Source organism: Neovison vison, chromosome 4, assembly GCF_020171115.1.
Source record: "Neovison vison isolate M4711 chromosome 4, ASM_NN_V1, whole genome shotgun sequence".
NCBI classification, from domain to species: Eukaryota; Metazoa; Chordata; class Mammalia; order Carnivora; family Mustelidae; genus Neogale; species Neogale vison.
Genome location: NC_058094.1, coordinates 64,776,396 through 64,795,397, shown reverse-complemented (window position 1 = coordinate 64,795,397; position 19,002 = coordinate 64,776,396). Strand labels below are relative to the sequence as shown.

At 35.9% G+C, this 19,002-nt stretch overlaps 1 protein-coding gene across 1 annotated transcript in view; it reads left to right on the top strand.

The window, feature by feature from the left end:
* PREX2 (phosphatidylinositol-3,4,5-trisphosphate dependent Rac exchange factor 2) overlaps positions 1 to 19,002 on the top strand; it is a 297,053-nt gene that overhangs the window by 139,376 nt on the left and 138,675 nt on the right. Inside the window, exons 19-22 of the mRNA XM_044245489.1 lie at positions 4,079 to 4,164; positions 12,310 to 12,446; positions 15,106 to 15,223; positions 17,176 to 17,360. Of these exons, the coding sequence (XP_044101424.1) occupies positions 4,079 to 4,164; positions 12,310 to 12,446; positions 15,106 to 15,223; positions 17,176 to 17,360 (526 nt within the window). The remainder of the gene's footprint in view (positions 1 to 4,078; positions 4,165 to 12,309; positions 12,447 to 15,105; positions 15,224 to 17,175; positions 17,361 to 19,002) is intronic.

Genomic DNA, 19,002 nt, shown 5'->3' with positions numbered 1-19,002 from the left:
TAATGTTTTAATGTACTATGATTATATCAAAATTGCTGTTTAAAATTTAATTTTATCATTTCTTAATTGTAATAAGCAACTTTATTCACTTTAAGGTAAATGAAGATTACCACTTAAAAAACAAAAGGTTATTTTAACTACTTAGGAAAATATTCTCAGTATATATGCATAGTATTCTTCCCTGCCTTAATATATACATTCAGCAATAACTAGGTGTACTCTTTAACTTAGGAGTTGAAATGCAATGTAATAAGCTAGAATATATGTGCTGCCGAAGCAAGCATGCAATGTAATGAGCTAGATTCTATGGCATTAAGTCATCAAGGTCGATGTTAAAATGTACCAGGGAAAGAGTGAGTGTGACTCATTAAAATTACTCATTTAGGAAGACTTTGGTCTAGAGGGCAGAGAGTAGCCATAACAGTGTCTTCTCTCTAAACCTATTGTTCATCTATTACTCCCTATTAACCCAACCCTAAGTAGGGTAAGGCTCACCTAGATGCCTACCTCTGGTCACTTTGAGGACACTTAAAAGGAAAAGGACAGACTGGAAAGGAATAAGGGGGTCATAGCCCAAATCAATCATTAGTCAACAAAAACGTCCTCCCCTTGCCCCCATTGCCCCTGATTTAACCCTGCAACTGCTGATTCACTGATCATAGACATTTCAACAGTTGGATCATTTTGAAGTCCTCAACTTTAAGACTAAATAGATAGGGGCAAATCTTCAGTCCAGGAGACATTTCAACAGTTGGATCATTTTGAAGTCCTCAACTTTAAGACTAAATAGATAGGGGCAAATCTTTAGTCCAGGAACTAACTACTAGATGAGCAGCATTAGAACCTGTGTCTCCTGACTCTTCCTGCAGTGTTTGTCACACAGTATCTGGAACCCCCTATTTCCTGTTCAGGTTCAAGCTTCTGTTCCACTGCTTGCTTGCTAATTGTGTTGCTTCAACATCTTTATCCATAAAAAAATGGCGATGATGAGTGTCTGTGTTGTGGAGCTGCTAAGAACATTAAATAAATTTAGGTTTTTAAAGAACTTAGCGACTTGTTCAGCACATAGTGTGTGCTCTAGTGATGTTTTCTGTGATGCTTGTCTATTCTCTTATTTCAAGTTTTCATTGCTCCTTTACTATATCAGAAACATTTTATATTGTATTTCAAAACAGTTTTGAGGATAGAGTACTCATTTTTCATCTTTTAATTTTATTTATTTTTTAAATATATTTTTTAAAGATTTTATTTATTTGATAGACAGAGATCACAAGTAGGCAGATAGGCAGGCAGGGAGAGAGGAGGAAGCAGGGTCCCCACTGAGCAGAGAGGCCAGTGTGGGGCTCGAACCCAGGACCCTGAGACCATGACCTGAGCCAAAGGCAGAGGCTTTAACCCACTGAGCCACCCAGGCGCCCCCCTCATCTTTTACTTTTAATTTGCTTGAAATCTATAGCCTTTCCTTTATGTCCTTATTCTAATGTATGATTCCTATAAATCATTCTTTCATATTTTCTTACAGTACCCACTAATACTTGATGTATTGTCTTGTCTGGGGTTAAGGAGGAAAGCAGAGATATGAGAAGTTAATCCAATAGAAGTTTTCTTTTGAATCTAGCTGTATTTTACACTTGATAGCATCAAAGAATTTTTCAAAAGGCTTTGTAGCAGATTATTTAGTGCACTTACATTCTATGAGAATGTTCCTTTTGTATAATTTTAATTCTTCGTTTAATAGATAATATAGTGGTCCCAGCAGGGAAACATGTTTTCCAAAGATCATTTGATGAAGAGGGCCCCAGTATTATTACCAAAATGTACCTCATAGTGTTTGTACAAAATTTTTAAAGAAATCTATAATAATTTTCTTGAAGATTAGAGTAAGGTCAGCCTTCCCTAGCAATATTAGAAGGACAGAAGACCTTGCTCAGAAAGAACCAAGAAGGCTGCTATGAATTCCTCACAATCCACATAAGCAACAACGGCTCACCATGGCCTGAAAGCTTGAAGTTATTTCAACAAAAGTGAACTCTTATTTGTAATACACAGAAGCATGAGCTACTTCTACTTTTTTGGTTCATGCTCAGAAAATGCATTTATTATTCCCTTTTTCTTTCCCTTAGTTATCTTCCATTTTCAGGTATCTTTTTTTTTTTTTTTTGACAGATAGTAATAACAAGGTGCTATTCAAAGGAAACAAATACAGCCTTATACACCAAAAAGTATATAATTAAGGATAAAAGATAAATTTGTCCTGTGACCACTACTCCACCAATATGTAGATCACTTCATAGTGTATAACCTATGGTGTGTAACCTAATTCATAATATGGCTTTCAAGTTTCCCTAAAACAGATAATTCGTATTTCAATCACCAAATGCTGGACTGCCTGCCTCATGTATATTCCAGATCACAGGACCAGCCGTCTGCCGCCAGACACTAACGCCGTATAGGGCTTTCTCAAGGGTTCTAGGTACAGCGTTGCTCAAATTGCTCTAGCAGCTTTTTTAATATACTGTAAGTAAGTGCTGCTGCACCTAACTTCAAACTCTGTCTAATCTGCCCTTGAAGTGCCGCTGACATTTACTTCATGATTAATTCATCATCTTTTGGAGAACACTTTTGTTTCTTGGGCATCTAGGGCTATCCATCAAAATTTATTGCATTGTATTCGTTTGTCTTTGTTCTGTACTGCAATTTATGATACTCATATTTATAGTGATGATGTTCCGCCTTATCTCATGTTCTCTGCTTTTCATTGTTGCTCTCTGATCTCCGGCTTCCTTCTGTGGAGTGGCTCACTTATTAGTGCCAAACTGGACATCCCTCATGGGTCTGTCATAGCAGCAGCTTACACAGGCTCTCCTTTCCTTCAGCTTCTTTTCCACATGGCTTCACTGAAAATATTTCTTTTCTATTCAGGTTTTCCCTTTTGATGTAGTATCCTTTTTTTTTTTTTTAATTTTTTTAAAAAATTTATTTATTTATTTATTTGACAGAGAGAGAGAGAGATACAGCAAGAGAGGGAACACAAGCAGGGGGACTGAAAGGGAGAAGCAGGATTCCTGCTGAGCGGGGAGCCCGACAAAGGACTCCATTCCAGGACCTTAGGATCATGACCTGAGCCGAAGGCAGATGTTTAACGACTGAGCCACCCAGGCGTCCCTTGATGTATTATTCTTTCAAAGTTTCACTGAATAAATACTGGAGTTAATCACATTCTTAAATTATTTTGGTGTAGTGTTTGACAGATCTGTTCTTTATTACTAGCTTTTTGTTGTTGTTCTTTGATGAAGTTCCCAACAGCTAAGATGTATTAACTCTATGTTTCTTTTATTAGTTTTCACAAAGAAATTCCACAGTGTGCTGTCTTCTTTGCAACAGTAAATTAAGGAGTTGGGTGCCTGAGTGTCTCAGTCTGTTAAGTGGTCAGCTCTTGATTTTGGCTTAGGTCATAAACTCAGGTTATGAGATGGAGCGCTGAGTCTGAGCCTGGTTCCAAGCTCAACAGGGAGTCTGCTTGAGGGTTTTCTCCTTCTCCCTCCCTGCTCATGCACTCACACTTTTTCTCTCTCTCTTTAACATAAATAAATTAATTTTAAAAAATCAACTAAGGAGAGAAGCTTCCATTTTATTGAAGTGCTTACATAATTCATAGCATGATGTAGGGCAGTTGACCAAAGATTCCTTTTTTAATCTCCACTGACACCCTGCAAAGTAAGTTTTAACTTTCTGTGGAAAGTCAAGCTCAGAGAATTTAAGGAGTTCATGGAAGTTATTGAACTATCAAGTGACTAAATGAGGATTCAAAGCTAGTTTTTCCTGATCCTGGAGCCTGTTCCTTATTCAGCATATACCGTGCACTAGCCATGCCCCATTGAGGAAGTCTGTCATGCAGGTCTACTGGGTGCCTGTGTGAGGGCATGCACCCTATTTGTTTCCTGTTTATAATTCAGTCAGTGTCTTTTATACAGTAGAATCTCAACACATTTATTAAAAGTGAATAAAAGTGGACATATTGTATTAACCAACTGTGGCATTTTAACATCATCTTACCCTATTTTCTGACTGATTTTAGGACAGTGAAAATCCCAGATTCAGCTGAGGGACTTGGATTCCAGATACGAGGATACGGCCCATCGGTTGTCCACGCAGTAGGAAGAGGTGAGGAATTCATCCTGTATGGCAAACAGCTTTTCAGCATATTTGGATATTGCTTGCTGAATAAGAATATGTTCAAAATGTGCATGGTCATGTTGTCATGTATTTTCTCAAAAGTATTTTTACTTTATTGGCTCAATGGCAGTACATTCCTAAAAATACTCATGGGGCGCCAGGTGGCTCAGTTGATTAAGCAGCTACCTTTGGCTCAGATCATGATCCTGGAGTCCCAGAATCGAGTCCTGCATTGGACTCCCTGCTTAAGCAGGGGAGTCTCCTTCTCCCTCTGACCTCGCAACCCCCCCAACTCGTTCTTTCAAATAAATAAATAAATAAAATCTTTAAAAAAATAAAAACTCTTAAAAATTGTAAGGCATATTTATCACTGTTAGAAACTAATGACATGAATGGAACTAGAGTGTATTATACTAAGCAAAATAAGTCAGTGAGAGAATGATAAATACCATATAATTTCACTCATATGTAGAATTTAAGAAACAAAAGAGATGAACATAGGAGAAGGGAAGGAAAAATAGAATAGGATGAAAACAGGAAGACAAACCATAAGAGACTCTAAACTCTAAAGAAAAAAAATCGAGGGTTGCTGGTGAGTGGAGAAATGGGGTAAGTGGGTAATGGGCATTAAGGAGGGCACATGATGTAATGAGAAATGGACATTATACACAACTGATGAGTTACTAACTTCTACCTCTGAAACAAATAATATACTATATGTTAATTAAGTTGAATTTAAATAAGAAATTTTAAAAAACTGACGAGAGTATAAGAAAGCAACTGATTTCTGTACATTGATTTTGTATCCTGCCACATTACTGAATTGCTGTATGAGTTCTAGTAGTTTGGGGGTGGAGTCTTTTGGGTTCTCCATAGAAAGTATTATGTCATCTGCGAAGAGAGAGAGTTTGACTTCTTCTTTGCCAACTTGAATACCTTTTATTTCTTTTGTTGTCTGCTGTTGCTAGGACTTCTAGTACTATGTTGAATAGCAGTGGTGAGAGTGGACATCCTTGTCGTGTTCCTGATCTCAAAGGGAAGGCTGTCAGCTTTTCCCCATTGAGGATGATATTCACTGTGGGTTTTTCATAGATAGATTTTATGAAGTTGAGGAATGTTCCCTCTGTCCCTATACTTTGAATCATTTTAATCAGGAACAGATGCTGTATCTTGTCACAGGCTTTTTCTGCATCAATTACGAGGACCATGTAATTCTTCTCTCTTCTCTTATTGATTATTCTATCACATTGATTGATTTACGAATATTGAACCACTCTTGCATCCCATGAAAATATGGAAAGGGAAATTAGAGAATTGATTCCATTTACTATAGCACCAAGAACCATAAGATACCTGGGAATAAACCTAACCAAAGAGGTAAAGGATCTGTACTCCAGGAACTACAGAACATTCATGAAAGAAATTGAAGAAGACACAAAAAGATGGAAGAGCATTCTGTGCTCATGGATTGGAAGAATAAACATTGTTAAAATGTCTATACTGCCTAGAGCCATCTATACTTTCATTGCCAATCCTGATCAAAATTCCACTTTTCAAAGAGGTGCAACAAACAGCCCTAAAATTTGTATGGAACCAGAAGAAACCTGAATTGCTAAGGAAATGTTGAAAAAGAAAAACAAAACTGGGGGCATCACGTTGCCTGATTTCAAGCTTGACTACAAAGCTGTGATCACCAAGACAGCATGGTACTGGCACAAAAACAGACACATAGACCAGTGGAACAGAGTAGAGAGCCCAGATATGGACCCTCAAGTCTTGGTCAAATAATCTTCAACAAAGCAGGAAAATAATATACAGTGGAAAAAAAGACTGTGTCTTCAATAAATTGTGCTGGGAAAATTGGACAGCTGTGTGCAAAAGAATGAAATTCGACCATTCTTTTATACCATACACAAAGATAAACTCAAAATGGGTGAAAGACCTCAAGATGAGGCTGGAATCTCTCAAAATCCTAGAGGATAACATAGGCAGTAACCTCTTTGACATTGGCCACAGCAACTTCTTTCAAGATATGTCTCCAGAGGCAAAGGAAACAAAAGTGAAAATGAACTTTTGGGACTTCATTAAGGTCAAAAGCTTCTGCACAGCAGAGGAAACAGTCAACAAAACAAAGAGGCAACCCACAGAATGGGAGAAGATACTTGCAAATGATACTACAGACAAAGGGCTGATATCCAAGATTTATAAAGAACTCCTCACACTCAAGACATGCAAAACAGATAATCATATGAAAAAATGGGCAGAAGACATGAACAGACACTTCTCCAAGGAAGACATACAAATGGCTAACAGACATTTGAAAAAATGTTCATCATCATTGGCCATTAGGGAGATTCAAATCAAAACCACATTGACACCTTATACCAGTTAGAATGGCCAAAATCAACAGGACAGTAAACAACATATGTTGCAGAGGATGTGGAGAAAGGGGAACCCTCTTACACTGTTGGTGGGAATGCAAGTTGGTGCAGCCACTTTGGAAAACAGTGTGGAGATTCCTCAAAAAATTAAACATAGAACTACCCTATGACCCTGCAATTGCACTACTGGGTATTTCCCAAAGATACAGATGTAGTGAAAAGAAGGGCCATCTCTACCTCAATGTTCATAGCAGCAATGACCACAGTTGCCAAACTGTGGAAAGAACAAAGATGCCCTTCAAAGGACAAATGGATAAAGAAAATATGGTCCATATATACAGTGGAGTATTATGCTTCCATCAGAAAGCATGAAGACCCAACTTTTATACCAATATGGATGGGACTGGAAGAAATTATGCTGAGTGAAATAAGTCAAGCAGAGAGAGTTAATTATCATATGGTTTCGCTTACTTGTGGAGTATAAGGAATAACACAGAGGACATTGGGGAATGGAAAGGAGAAGTGAGTTGGGGGAAATTGGTGGAGGAGACAAACATGAGAGACTGTGGACTCTGAGGAACAAACTGAGGGTTTTGGAGGAGAGGAGGTTGGGGGTTTGGGTGAGCCTGATGGTGGGTATTATGGAGGGCATGTATTGCATGGAGCACCGGATGTGGTGCATAAACAATGAATTTTGGAACACTGAAAAAAATGAAATAAAATAAAACTTAAAAAAAAAAAAACAATAACTGATGAAGGAATTATGCCTGCCAATCTCACTTTTCTGCATGTTTCACTTTAGCCAAAGGGTATAACGATTTTAAGGTTGTCTATTTGTATTTTTCTCTGGTGGCAAAGAGCTGTATTTTTGTCAATAACTCAAAGATGTAAGTTTTCAGGTTTAAGAATGATCTGTGCTTTATAACCTGTTGCTCTAAGATTATTTCAGGTGTTTCTATAAATAACATTTCTTAAACCATAAAATGCATTTTATATTAAATAATAACATGTTTATATTTTTTTCTTTTTTGTTTGATAGGTAAGTAAACCATTGATATCTCTTTTTCTATGTATTTTAAATAATAACATGTTTATATTTTATTCTTTTTTGTTTGATAGGTAAATAAACCATTGATATCTCTTTTTCTATGTATTTTAAATTTTATAGTAATTAGTAATAGTTAGTATACTATATATAGTATAGTAACTAGTAATGATTTAAGGGAATGACTTTTAGAGCCCACATAGTGTATAACTTGCTGCTATAGAAAGAAATGTCATTATAAGCAAAGAAGCTATGTGTTCATCTTAACCAGAGACATACATGCTTTTCATTACCAAGAAACATAAAATGTAAAGTGTCTTCATGTGATCACCCAAATATTAGTCTGGAAAATTTGGAGAGGGCATTGCTATCAGAATCAAATTGATCAAGAACATATGAGCTTTATTACATTATAAAATTGCCTTTGTTAGTGTATATATGACAAAAATGAATCTTATTTCAAAAACTTGTCTTTTCACTCAGGTGTTTAAAACATATAGACTAATAGACATTTAAAACATTTCCAGCAACTTATTCTTATTATATAACTGAAATGGGATATATTTAGTACTCAGAGGGGATAGTCGGTACTTCCAAGATTTTCATTTTCACTGAACAGAAAAGAGTAAGTCACATTATCAGTACTATAAAATAACTGAAAACTTGATTGAATGACGGTGTGCTTCTGTCCTTATTATGGTGTCATTTAAAGAGCCGGATTCTTTCTTTGGAAAGTAGTTGTAGGGTAGGCCCAAATCTGGTTCCTATGCTCTTTGCTTCTGAAGAGTAAAAGAAATGCTTATGTGCTTTTCCTTTCAGATGCATATTAAAGGGAAAGATACTATTCAGTGGTTTCTTTTTGCACAGTGATTTTGCTATAAGAAGGAAAAACTTATTTCCCTTTTTCTTCTTTGGTGCCTTCCCATCTCCACATACTAGAGTATATCTATAACTGAGATTTTACCTTTGGAATCTAAAATTCCAATATGCCAATTTCTTATTGCAATCTCATCACTTTGGTATTCTCAGCTTGTTTTTTTATTTTATTTTGTTTTGAATTCATTTGGGACTTCCAAGCTCTGGATCCTTCTTTTTCCCCTGAAGCCTTACTTCTTTAGCAGCCTTATCCCATGGCAGGTCACCTCAGTCATTCTTGCTAGCATCACCAGGGTCCTCTTGTCCTTATTCTTCAGGTACACTAAATCACCTCTTTAGCCTTAGATGAACTTAATCATCCTATTTGCTTTTCCTCCTGAGTGGGGAAAAAACTATCATGGATGTGGAATTAGCATTATCCCAGTTTGCCGTCTTTTGCTGGGCCTGTCTTACTATTCAGCAACCTTTTCATGTCTCTCATCACTTCCCTCTTTCTCTCCTGTCTCCCAAGATGAACTTCCTTTTTCACCCCACAGACAAATTCAGGGTCCTAAGTATAAAACCCTCAGAGCCCCACACCTTTTTCTGTACACCCACACCTTTTGCTGGATCTACCACCATCACCAGCTTCCTCCCACCCTAGAGGAAGAGGCTTTTTTGTTGTTGTTGTTGTTGTTTTTTCTTTTTAGAGTTCAAGGTGAATTTCTCAATAAGTGTTCTAGATCTTATGCCTTCTCTGGAGCACCATGCTGTCCGGTATTCCCTTCCAAAATTTCAGCCTTTTTTTCTTGGATTATTCTAGTACAGGCTGTGAGCATGCTCAATTCTTTCCCACTAAACTAAACAAACAAAATGATCTTAAACTAGAACAGCAAACACAGAACTTGTCCCTTTTCCTTCTTTTCCCATTTAGATCCACAAGGAATTGGCGTTGCCTGGAACCAGTTAGAAATGCAGAATCTTAGGACCCACCCAGGACTTACTGAGCAGAATCTACATTTTAATGAGATCCTCAGATGATCTGTATGCGCATCCAAGATTGTTAAACTCAGCTCTAGAATAGTGCTCTAATAACTTCTTTTTTGGCCGTTTGTATTTTCAGCTGCCCTTTTTCTCTTCCTATTTGAGTTTTAGGACAGTGCTATAGACATCCGTCCCCATCTCTCCCCACCCATGTCTCCAAAGTCTGTCTTACAAGAGTCATCATAGCCTTGACTGAAAAATACTACGGACATTGATAACATCTGTATTAATTTGAACTTTCTGTGGCATTTGATTAAACCGACTACTCCTGTTTGCAGAAAACGTTCCTCTCTTGATTTTGAGATGATGCTTTTCAGATATTTCTCCTATCTGTCCTCTGGCAGCTCCCTTCATCTATTGTTGGCTCCCTTTTTTCTTCTCTGCCTTCTTGTTTTCTGTAAGAAATCTTATTGATGCTCTTGCTGGAGATGTTTAAATCTCTGTCTCCACCTCAGACCTCAGCATCTCTCTAACTGAACTTCCCATCCATTCTCTGAACTTGCTTTGCCTTTTGTATTCTCTTTATTTGAATGACTATCTACTCAGCCACCTAGTCCAAAGGTAGAGGTGTCATCCTGGGGACCGTAACCTCTTCACAAACTCTGTCATCAAATATTAAATACTCGATCTTGATTGCAGTAGATGCGTGTTGTGATTTTGATTTTTTACTTAAGCTCAAATGATTCATTCCCTGTTTGGGGTGGGGGGAGGGTCATATCACTTGTGCTTAAAATTCTTCAATGCTTTTCCTCATGCGTATATAGTAAGGTTAAGGTCTTAGGACTTCACATGGAGTAGTCAAGGACTTCACAACCTGGCTCTGCTTGGCTCTCCAGGGTCTTCACCCACCACTCCCATTTTAAGCTCTCACCAACTGCTCACGTGCTCCCAAATGTCCAGCTTATTTCTTGACTCAGTGCTTTTTTTCAGACTATTCTTTCTATGGGGAATGTCCCATTTCCCTCCAAGACCTACTTCAATCCAGAAAAACCACTTGGAATTTCTGGAATTTCTGGGTATGAATTTTAGTGAGAAAAAACATATATATACATACATATATATATATATATATATATATATATAGTCTTCTTGAATGTAAATTATGTTCTCTAAGATATTTCATAATTCTTTCATGAGAGAAATTGCTTACAAAAAAGGCTCTTCTAACATAAGTTTTATAGTCACTTATATTAATTATATTCATTGTATTTATTAATGGTGCTATATAAATGTTGACTTGCTCAGAATATCAAATAATAATGACTTGAAAGTTTCTGAAGATCTTAACTCACTGGATATTTCACTTGCTTATTTAAGTCTATATCTGTGCAAATGAATGATAGACAGTTGCTGTCATCTGATTCATTTTATTCTCCACCAATTCTGTGGTTTCTGACCCTTTAAGGATATCCTGAATGCTTGTTTTACTTAGCAAATCCAATCTATTTGTGGTTGCTAATTGATTTGATTTTTTTTTCTTAAGAATTTCTTCTGTTTGCATTTTAAAAAATGAAAGTGATTATAGAATTGATGAATCATTATATTGTATACATGAAACTAATATAATGCTGTATGTTAATTATACTTTAACTTAAAAAAAAAGAAGTAAGACTGAAATTTACAAGCTATTGTTAATTTCAAAAATGTCATTGCAATAACAGTTACTGAGAAAAACAAATGAAAGTGAATACTATTTTAATATTTAGATATTTGATAGACTAAAGAAAGATAAGTAAGGCATACATTTCTGGCTTTCCATTTTGCCATTATGTATGCATATGTAGAAAATTAAGACTGACTAGATATACAGACATACAGAGAGTCAGGATGAAGCAGTGATCTATTGGCTAGAAATCTGATGACATGTGACGATGTCAAAGTATAATCTTGAGTTGAGATGGAGTTTCTAAGTAACATGCTACCAGCAAGTTCAACACTTTTATTTTAATGTTTTTGTTCAGTTGATAACTTTAATTTCAAGTTTTATAGTGATAACTGTAAATGATTTGGCTGCTGAATTCTGTTATAATTTTTAGTATTTTGTACATTGTATCATACACATCATTACAAATTAATATGAAAGGGAATGTAACATATCAAAATTTGTGACTTTGAATTCTAATATGTTTAGTGTTCTTGCAGAAATGTTTATTTTTATATTATCTGTGATTTTAATATAGTTTAACTAGATTTCTTTGTGATTAAGTTTCATTGAATGGGGAGTATGGAAACAGTGTTACTTGACATTTTGAGCCTTCTCAGGTTTATCTAAATCAATAGTAGCTTAACAAATTCCAGACTTACTGTACATAATTGTGTTTTTAATAAAAGGAATGTATATTTCCTTTAAGTTTGCATGCAGGAGAATGTACAATATCGTGTGCTTGTGTGTGTGTCTAAGGCATGCAGCCAAATGACTATCTGCTATTTATAATACAGCTTTGATATGATCATCAGAATTGTACCTACAATAGATAATTAAAACTGAAAACGTCTCAATAAACAATGAAATGTGAAAAAAAAAAAAGTTGAGAGGGAAAATAACTGATTAGTATTATAAAGGTCACTTTACAATATCCCTTCAAATTCATTCTCAGAGAGATGGGAGAATATTTTGTTAATCACAGCTTGAATGGCCAGATGAAAAGTAGAAAAACGTTGAGAGAGCATTGCTATCAGAACCAAATTTATCAAGAACTTACTAGCTAGATCTCTATTATATTTTAAAATTGCTTTCCTTGTTGCCTCTGTGATAAAAAGGAATCTCATTCCTCAAATTTTTGGCAATTTTCTCATTTGTATTTGAAGGAACTGTCGCTGCAGCAGCTGGTCTTCACCCTGGACAGTGTATTATCAAAGTAAATGGAATCAATGTCAGCAAAGAGACCCATGCCAGTGTTATTGCACATGTTACAGCCTGCAGGAAATACAGAAGACCAATGAAGGTAATTTGCCCTGCAGTATACCCGGATCTCATTGCAAACTTGCGTAGAAAGCCGAGAGGTCAACACAAGATAGTGCCAGAGATGTCCGTGTTTTCTACCTTTAGGTTCACATTTAAGCACAGCGTTGTAAATCTCTTGATGATTGTTTTATCTGCATAATTATTTATAATCAATTATGCTTAAATGATTGCGTCTTATTGTTAACAGTATTAATCATTGTTTTAAAAGCGCTCTGGGGTATTTTCATTTGCATTGTGATAGGAGTTTTCAAAGACCTAACAGTTTATCAAATTGAAATCCAAAGGTTTGAATTGTTTTCTTGACCCTTGCGAATGCTTTAGGATATATAATGGTCACTGTACATCTGTGTGGGTTTTATAGGGTCTGTGATTGAGTTTTAGATATATTTATTTAACTGGATTTAGCTCTTAAAAGAAAATACCAAAATGTACTTATCATTACTTAAAATTCTAAGCATTATCCTCTGATTAAATTTCAAGAGTTGTAGAAAAATAAAATAAGAATGCTAATTTATAAGCAAAGCTTATCCCATGAGGTACAAGTGCATATTGGGCTATAAGAGAAAATTCTCTCAAATTAATCAACTAAATGTAAAAGGAACTTTAGAGGAGAGGCTTTGTATTTTTTCCTTCATGCATAGCCAAGTACTCTTTTGGACTTGAGAATATGATTTTATGTCCAAACCGGAGAGAGGAGTGGAGTGGTTATTTTCTCATAGGCCAGGACTGACATCCTATAAAATACTGAACCTACAAGAAAATAGCTCATCAATTTTGCTTATTAATAAGGTCAAAATAGCAAAGCAAATTGGAATTCATGCATAGACTCATAGTTATTCTGGTTGATAATGGTAAAAGGCGAAAGATTTATGCAATCTGAAGAGAAACCAGAGTATGATTGATAATGGTTTAATAAATATTTATTGAACTGTATCATTGAATGAATTTTTTAAAAAGACACTTTTGAAATTATCAAAACTTTCCCCTTCAATTGGAATTTTGATAAGTGACCAAAGTGATTTAAGTTTGGTTCCTTTTCACTTTCCTTGACTGCCTTCTTAGAGAGGGGGTGGTTAGTGAAATGATTAAGAAAAGCAGTAAAAAGGGTTCCTGGTGGCTCAGTCGGTCATAATTGGCTTTGGCTCAGGTCATAATTGCAGGGTCCTGAGATTGAGTCCTGATCAGCGGGAAGTCTGCTTCTCCTTCTGCCTCCCCCACCCCCAGTCCTGCCACCGTCTGTTCTCTCTCTCTCTCTGCCTCTCTCTCAAATGAATAAATAAAATCTTAAGAACACTTATGAAGATTTTTATTTGGGTGTTATAGGCAACTGATAAATTACTCCCCAAATTAAAAAAAAAAAATCTTTTTTTTTTTTTTTTTAAAGAAAAGCAATAATTAGAAAAATTCACTGGGCAAGTCACCTGCTCCATCATGTATCCATTGCCACAAAACAGACTGTCCCAAAACTTACTGGCCTTAAAACAACAATGATTGATTATTTCCCTTGATTCTGCATCTGCAGACAGATTGAGTGTTGATTCCTATGAAGGTGCTGATGGGCAGAGTTTTGCTGGGAATGTCTGGGCTCTGCATCTCCCCCCTTGTGTTCTCTCACTCCAGAGCTCCTCCCTATGGCCTCCCTTTCCAGTCTAGGGAGTTGTCCTATCTGCATGGTGTCTGCCTTTGAAGAGGGCATAAAGTGATCAACTCTATTTAAACCATGCTTGCTAATATCCCTTTGGAAATATCAGATCCCATGACTAAGCCTTGGCTCAGTGTGAGAAGGAGCTACACAGAAGTGTGGATACCAGAGCATGTGGTTCCTTAGGGGTCACAACAAGTTACCAAGGTGTATTTGAATGATCAAAGTTAACTAGCCTTTTAATGATGGTTGGCAATATAGTAATGAAACACAACTGTGAAGTTAATATAAGAGAAAAATGGATGATGTAAATGATATCACAGTTACGTAGTGCAATTCAGTTTCATCATCTGACCTAGGAAAGGTATAAACTTTAAAGTAAATAACACAGACCTGAAAGCATTTGCTTGGTGGCCATTTCCTCTTTCTCATTTATTTAGATGAGCATGCAATTGCTATTTTAATTAAAATATAGGATGATTAATGATATGGAAGGATTAAAAAGGTTACATCACTTGGGAACCCAATGAAATGAAAGATGTTCTTCCAATTTTCTTATTGGTTTGCTTCAAAAAAGCATTAACTGTATTAAATATATGTGTCAGGAGAGCATTTAAGTGGTTTGTATAGTGATACATGATTGATTCTTCAGAAAACTGTCCATCTGACATTTATTTATTTAAAAGTGTAATTTATAACTTAAGATATACTTGAGGCATTTAAGTAAGACACTTGGGAAATGCAGCCTATTTAGAAACATCTTTGGAAGATAAAATTTCAAGCCTAAAAAAAAATCAATTTGCTAAATAATATACTTGCTGTTGACTTTTTATTAGTTTCTGATGTTGATTTTCTTTCTCTTTCAAATTTTATTATCTTTAAATAAACTAGAATAATAAATAAGATTATCAACTCTCCTAAAATGGGTTTGTGAAATGGATATACATTTTTAGAAGCACTAATACCTCTGAGGTTTCTTTCCTCCTCCTCATTCCAGCAAGATTCCATACAATGGGTGTATAATAGCATTGAGAGCGCTCAAGAAGACCTTCAAAAGTCTAACTCCAAACCTCCTGGAGATGAAGTAGGGGATGCTTTTGACTGCAAAGTAGAAGGTGGGTTCCTTCTTTTTCTCCTAATTTGTCATAGTAGCATTCTTTTTCAGTGTGCCTGTGTCTCATCCCAAGTATTGAATATCTTCTATGTTCAAGCAACTTTCTTAAATCATTATCACCAAATAGATGTTATGTCAAATGCATATGTAATAATAGCTAGTCACTAACATGCCATTGTTGTAAAAACTCATCAAAAAAGGAAATCTCTCCATAGTGTTATTGTCATCATCCTTATTTTATGGAAAAAGAAATTAAAGCTTATTAGCTTAAGGGATTTGCCTAAGTCAGTAAATGGTGGAATGAGGATTCAAACCCAAGTTATAACTTGCTTCCTTGTTTTGAGTTTAAATGCTGTGTAGACTTTCCTAATCCAATGTGGTTCACAGACCAGCAGCTGCAGCATCCCTGGAGAGATGTAGAATCTCAGCCCCTGCCCAGACCTATTGAAACAGAATTTCCATTTTAACAAGAGCTGATCTGTATGTGCACTAAAATTTAAAGCCTGAGTTTAGAAAGAAAGTCTATAGCCCCTTTGAAAATACTTTCTTGATTCAAGTAACTTTTACTGTATTCTAACATTAATTGTAATGCAAGAGACAATGTAAAAATGAGAGAAGGAGAGAGATCTTTTGATAAGGACTCATACCATTTCTGTTTCCTCCGTGAAGCAACCAGCAGATTGCTGTATTAGTGGCCTCTTCCTCAAGAGTAAAGGGAGAGAGGTAATTAAAGTTATATTTTTGCATTGGACAAATACCTTGAATTATTGTTTCAACATTTTTCCACAGAAGTCCTTGAACCTTCACTTACCTTTTCCTGGTATCTTTCCATTCACATTACTCGTAGATAACTCTGGACATCTTTATTGTACTACTAGGTTCTTCCAGACCAGCAGTTACACAATCTCCTATACACACTGATCATAAGGGCGGCGCACTCTGCCAAAAGCTGTGTTCCCTCCATTCCTACAAGGCCACTGGGTAGGAGCCATTAAGATCATGGGTGATATTAGAAATATTTCAACCATACAGGAGCTCCAAGGTTGTTATGACATACCAACTTTATTAATTATTTAAACTAGGACAAATCTCAGGACCTTGTCTTGAGGCCTTTATTCCTCATTTAGAGTTAGCTGTTTTTGCTTTTCATCATTAGTGCCACAGTGAAAAGGTTGATGAGTTGCTCTGATAATTTATTTCTAGCTATTCTGGGACTCAATTATTCTAAGATAAACCATTATTCTGCTTTTTCCTATGTTATATTTGCTGTGTCTGCCATTCTGGGACTTAATTGTTTTTAGTTAACTAATATTCTATTTTTGCTAATTTAATATTTGCTGTTAAGTTTCTCAGGGATTTTTCTTGCTTCAGATTTTAGGTGTTTTTATGCCAGCAGACTGACCATTGGCCAAAAACCGATAGGAAGACAGTCCAGATGAAAACGTTATTATAGCAAACAATGACATTTTCTCAGTGAGCTATCTACAGAAGATATGCTGTCTGGGGGAAATTCATGCATCCTGTCTGCTGAAAAAAAATTATTATTGGATCTCCTTTCCGTTTCTTCAGAATGGCTTTATATTTTTTTCTGCATTGAACAAATATTCATTCAATGTTTGAGGCAATTTTAGGAGCCCTACTTTAAGTCATGCATGGTTCTAATAAAAAAATAAAATTCTTTGTGTAACGTTTATAATGGTATAAATAGGCATACATATGGTCCATAGATCAAAATGGATGTGCAAAGACTAGTCATGTTAGAGGGGTGAGATTCGGATCACTCAAACATATTTTTTTTTTTAAGTGTTCTTGTTTTTAAAAAATGTTAACGAGACATCAGATATAGCCATCCTTTAAAGAAATCTTTAAAAATTATTCGGAGAGACTCAAATTCTTTGAAGAGACTAGCAAACCCTTCCTGAATTTGCTGAATTCATAGTGTCTTTGTTCCAGAGGCAATTGACAAGTTTAACACCATGGCCATCATCGATGGGAAGAAGGAGCACGTGAGTCTGACAGTGGATAATGTGCACCTGGAATATGGGGTCGTGTATGAGTACGACAGCACAGCTGGGATAAAGTGCAACGTGGTAGAGAAGATGATTGAGCCCAAAGGTTTCTTCAGCCTCACTGCCAAGGTATGAGTGATCCCGGGAAAACAAGGGATTTTGTTCTAAATAAAGTCCCTGACACCACCCCCACCTCCACTTAAAAATGTGTAAATAGCTGTATGTGCTTCAGCTGTCAGCTCATTCAACTTTCTTTTCTTTTTTTCCCTCATTACTCAATATGCGTACAACCTTCCTTTTTATTGATCTCTTTTAGAGTACAGTGTGATGTTAGATGGGACTCTTGCCCAGGCAAATGTTAGTTGATTTGGCAAAGGCTTCTCTGCATTTAGTTGAGTTTGCTACATCTGTTGATTCAGTATCATGAATACCTTTCAGATGGTTTTTGTGACAGGTGGTGCTTTTTTAAATGTAAATAACCCTCTGAAAAGTATTTGAAGTCTTGAAATGTATTATAAGAAACTTCAAATTCTGCAAGCCTCATGTTTATTTCATAAAATTTCACAAGGCATAGAGATCCATTTATGAATAGACCCTCAGACATTTATGTAATTCTTAGCTGGGAAGGATATCATCCTTAGTCTTCAGACTAAACCAAGATAGAGAGGGAGGAAGGGAGTTTTCATCAAATGGATAAAATATTCTAAGTGAGAGGTGACCCTGTGCTTGCTTTTCATGACCCCTCCACTAAGTAAATCAGTAAAGCTCCTATTAGACCCTCCCCAGGCCTAAGCTCTATTATTTCATCTGCTTTTCTATCACTTGGTGAGGATTCAGGCATTATATATAGCTTCCCTACTTTTATTTTTTCATGTTAACCCTTGTTTCATATATGAGTAGTTGAGATAGACTATGCACTATTTCAAAAATTCTTTTATGTTTTTGTTTTATATTCTAAAAGTCAACTTCAAAAAAATTCCATTATTCTGATGCTGTCCTACCACTACATATCTTTTGATATAGAATCTGTGTTTTCAAAATGCAACCACTTACTATTACATTACTAAGGCAATCCATGTAAAAGTTTGGCACCAGGTTATTAGCATTATTTTATCTCCTTTTTCTAGCTATTTCAGATTTTCAAAGTTACGTGGGTTATTTTATGTATGAGAACTGTATAAGTCTTGCAAATATTTCTATTTTACACATGAAGAAAAGAAAATAAAAGAAATTAGAAATTTAACCAAGATCACACGGCTAATGATAAAGCGAACTCTATTATCTAGAGAAGCGATTAAACAAAAAGCTTACACTTTATATTCTGTAAGTCAGAGAAGTAGAGGTGGTGAGGGAGCCAAGTAAACATAGCATCTATATATTGTATCCCTCATCCAATATTATAAAAACGTCAGGTAAGGGTGTAACCGGTCCTGGCAATCTTTGAACAGTCATCAGTATGACACGTAATTAACTCAACTCGTTGGAAATTCTCAGCGATCAGTAGTATGCACACACAGAAATACACACAAGTGCTGTCTTACAATTGATTCAAATAGCCAAAGGGATTTATTAATTGAATAAATCATAGGGATGCTTTTATCAGATGGAGCTCAGACCCTGCAACTATCATTGATTTTACTTTAGCCGAACAATTTCTTATTCATTTCATCAGCAAACATTCGTTATATGCATTCTCTGTACTGGCCTCTCAGTAGAAAGTAAGGATGCCATTCTGTTGGTTTTCCTTCATGTTTGTTGTTCTACTACCAAA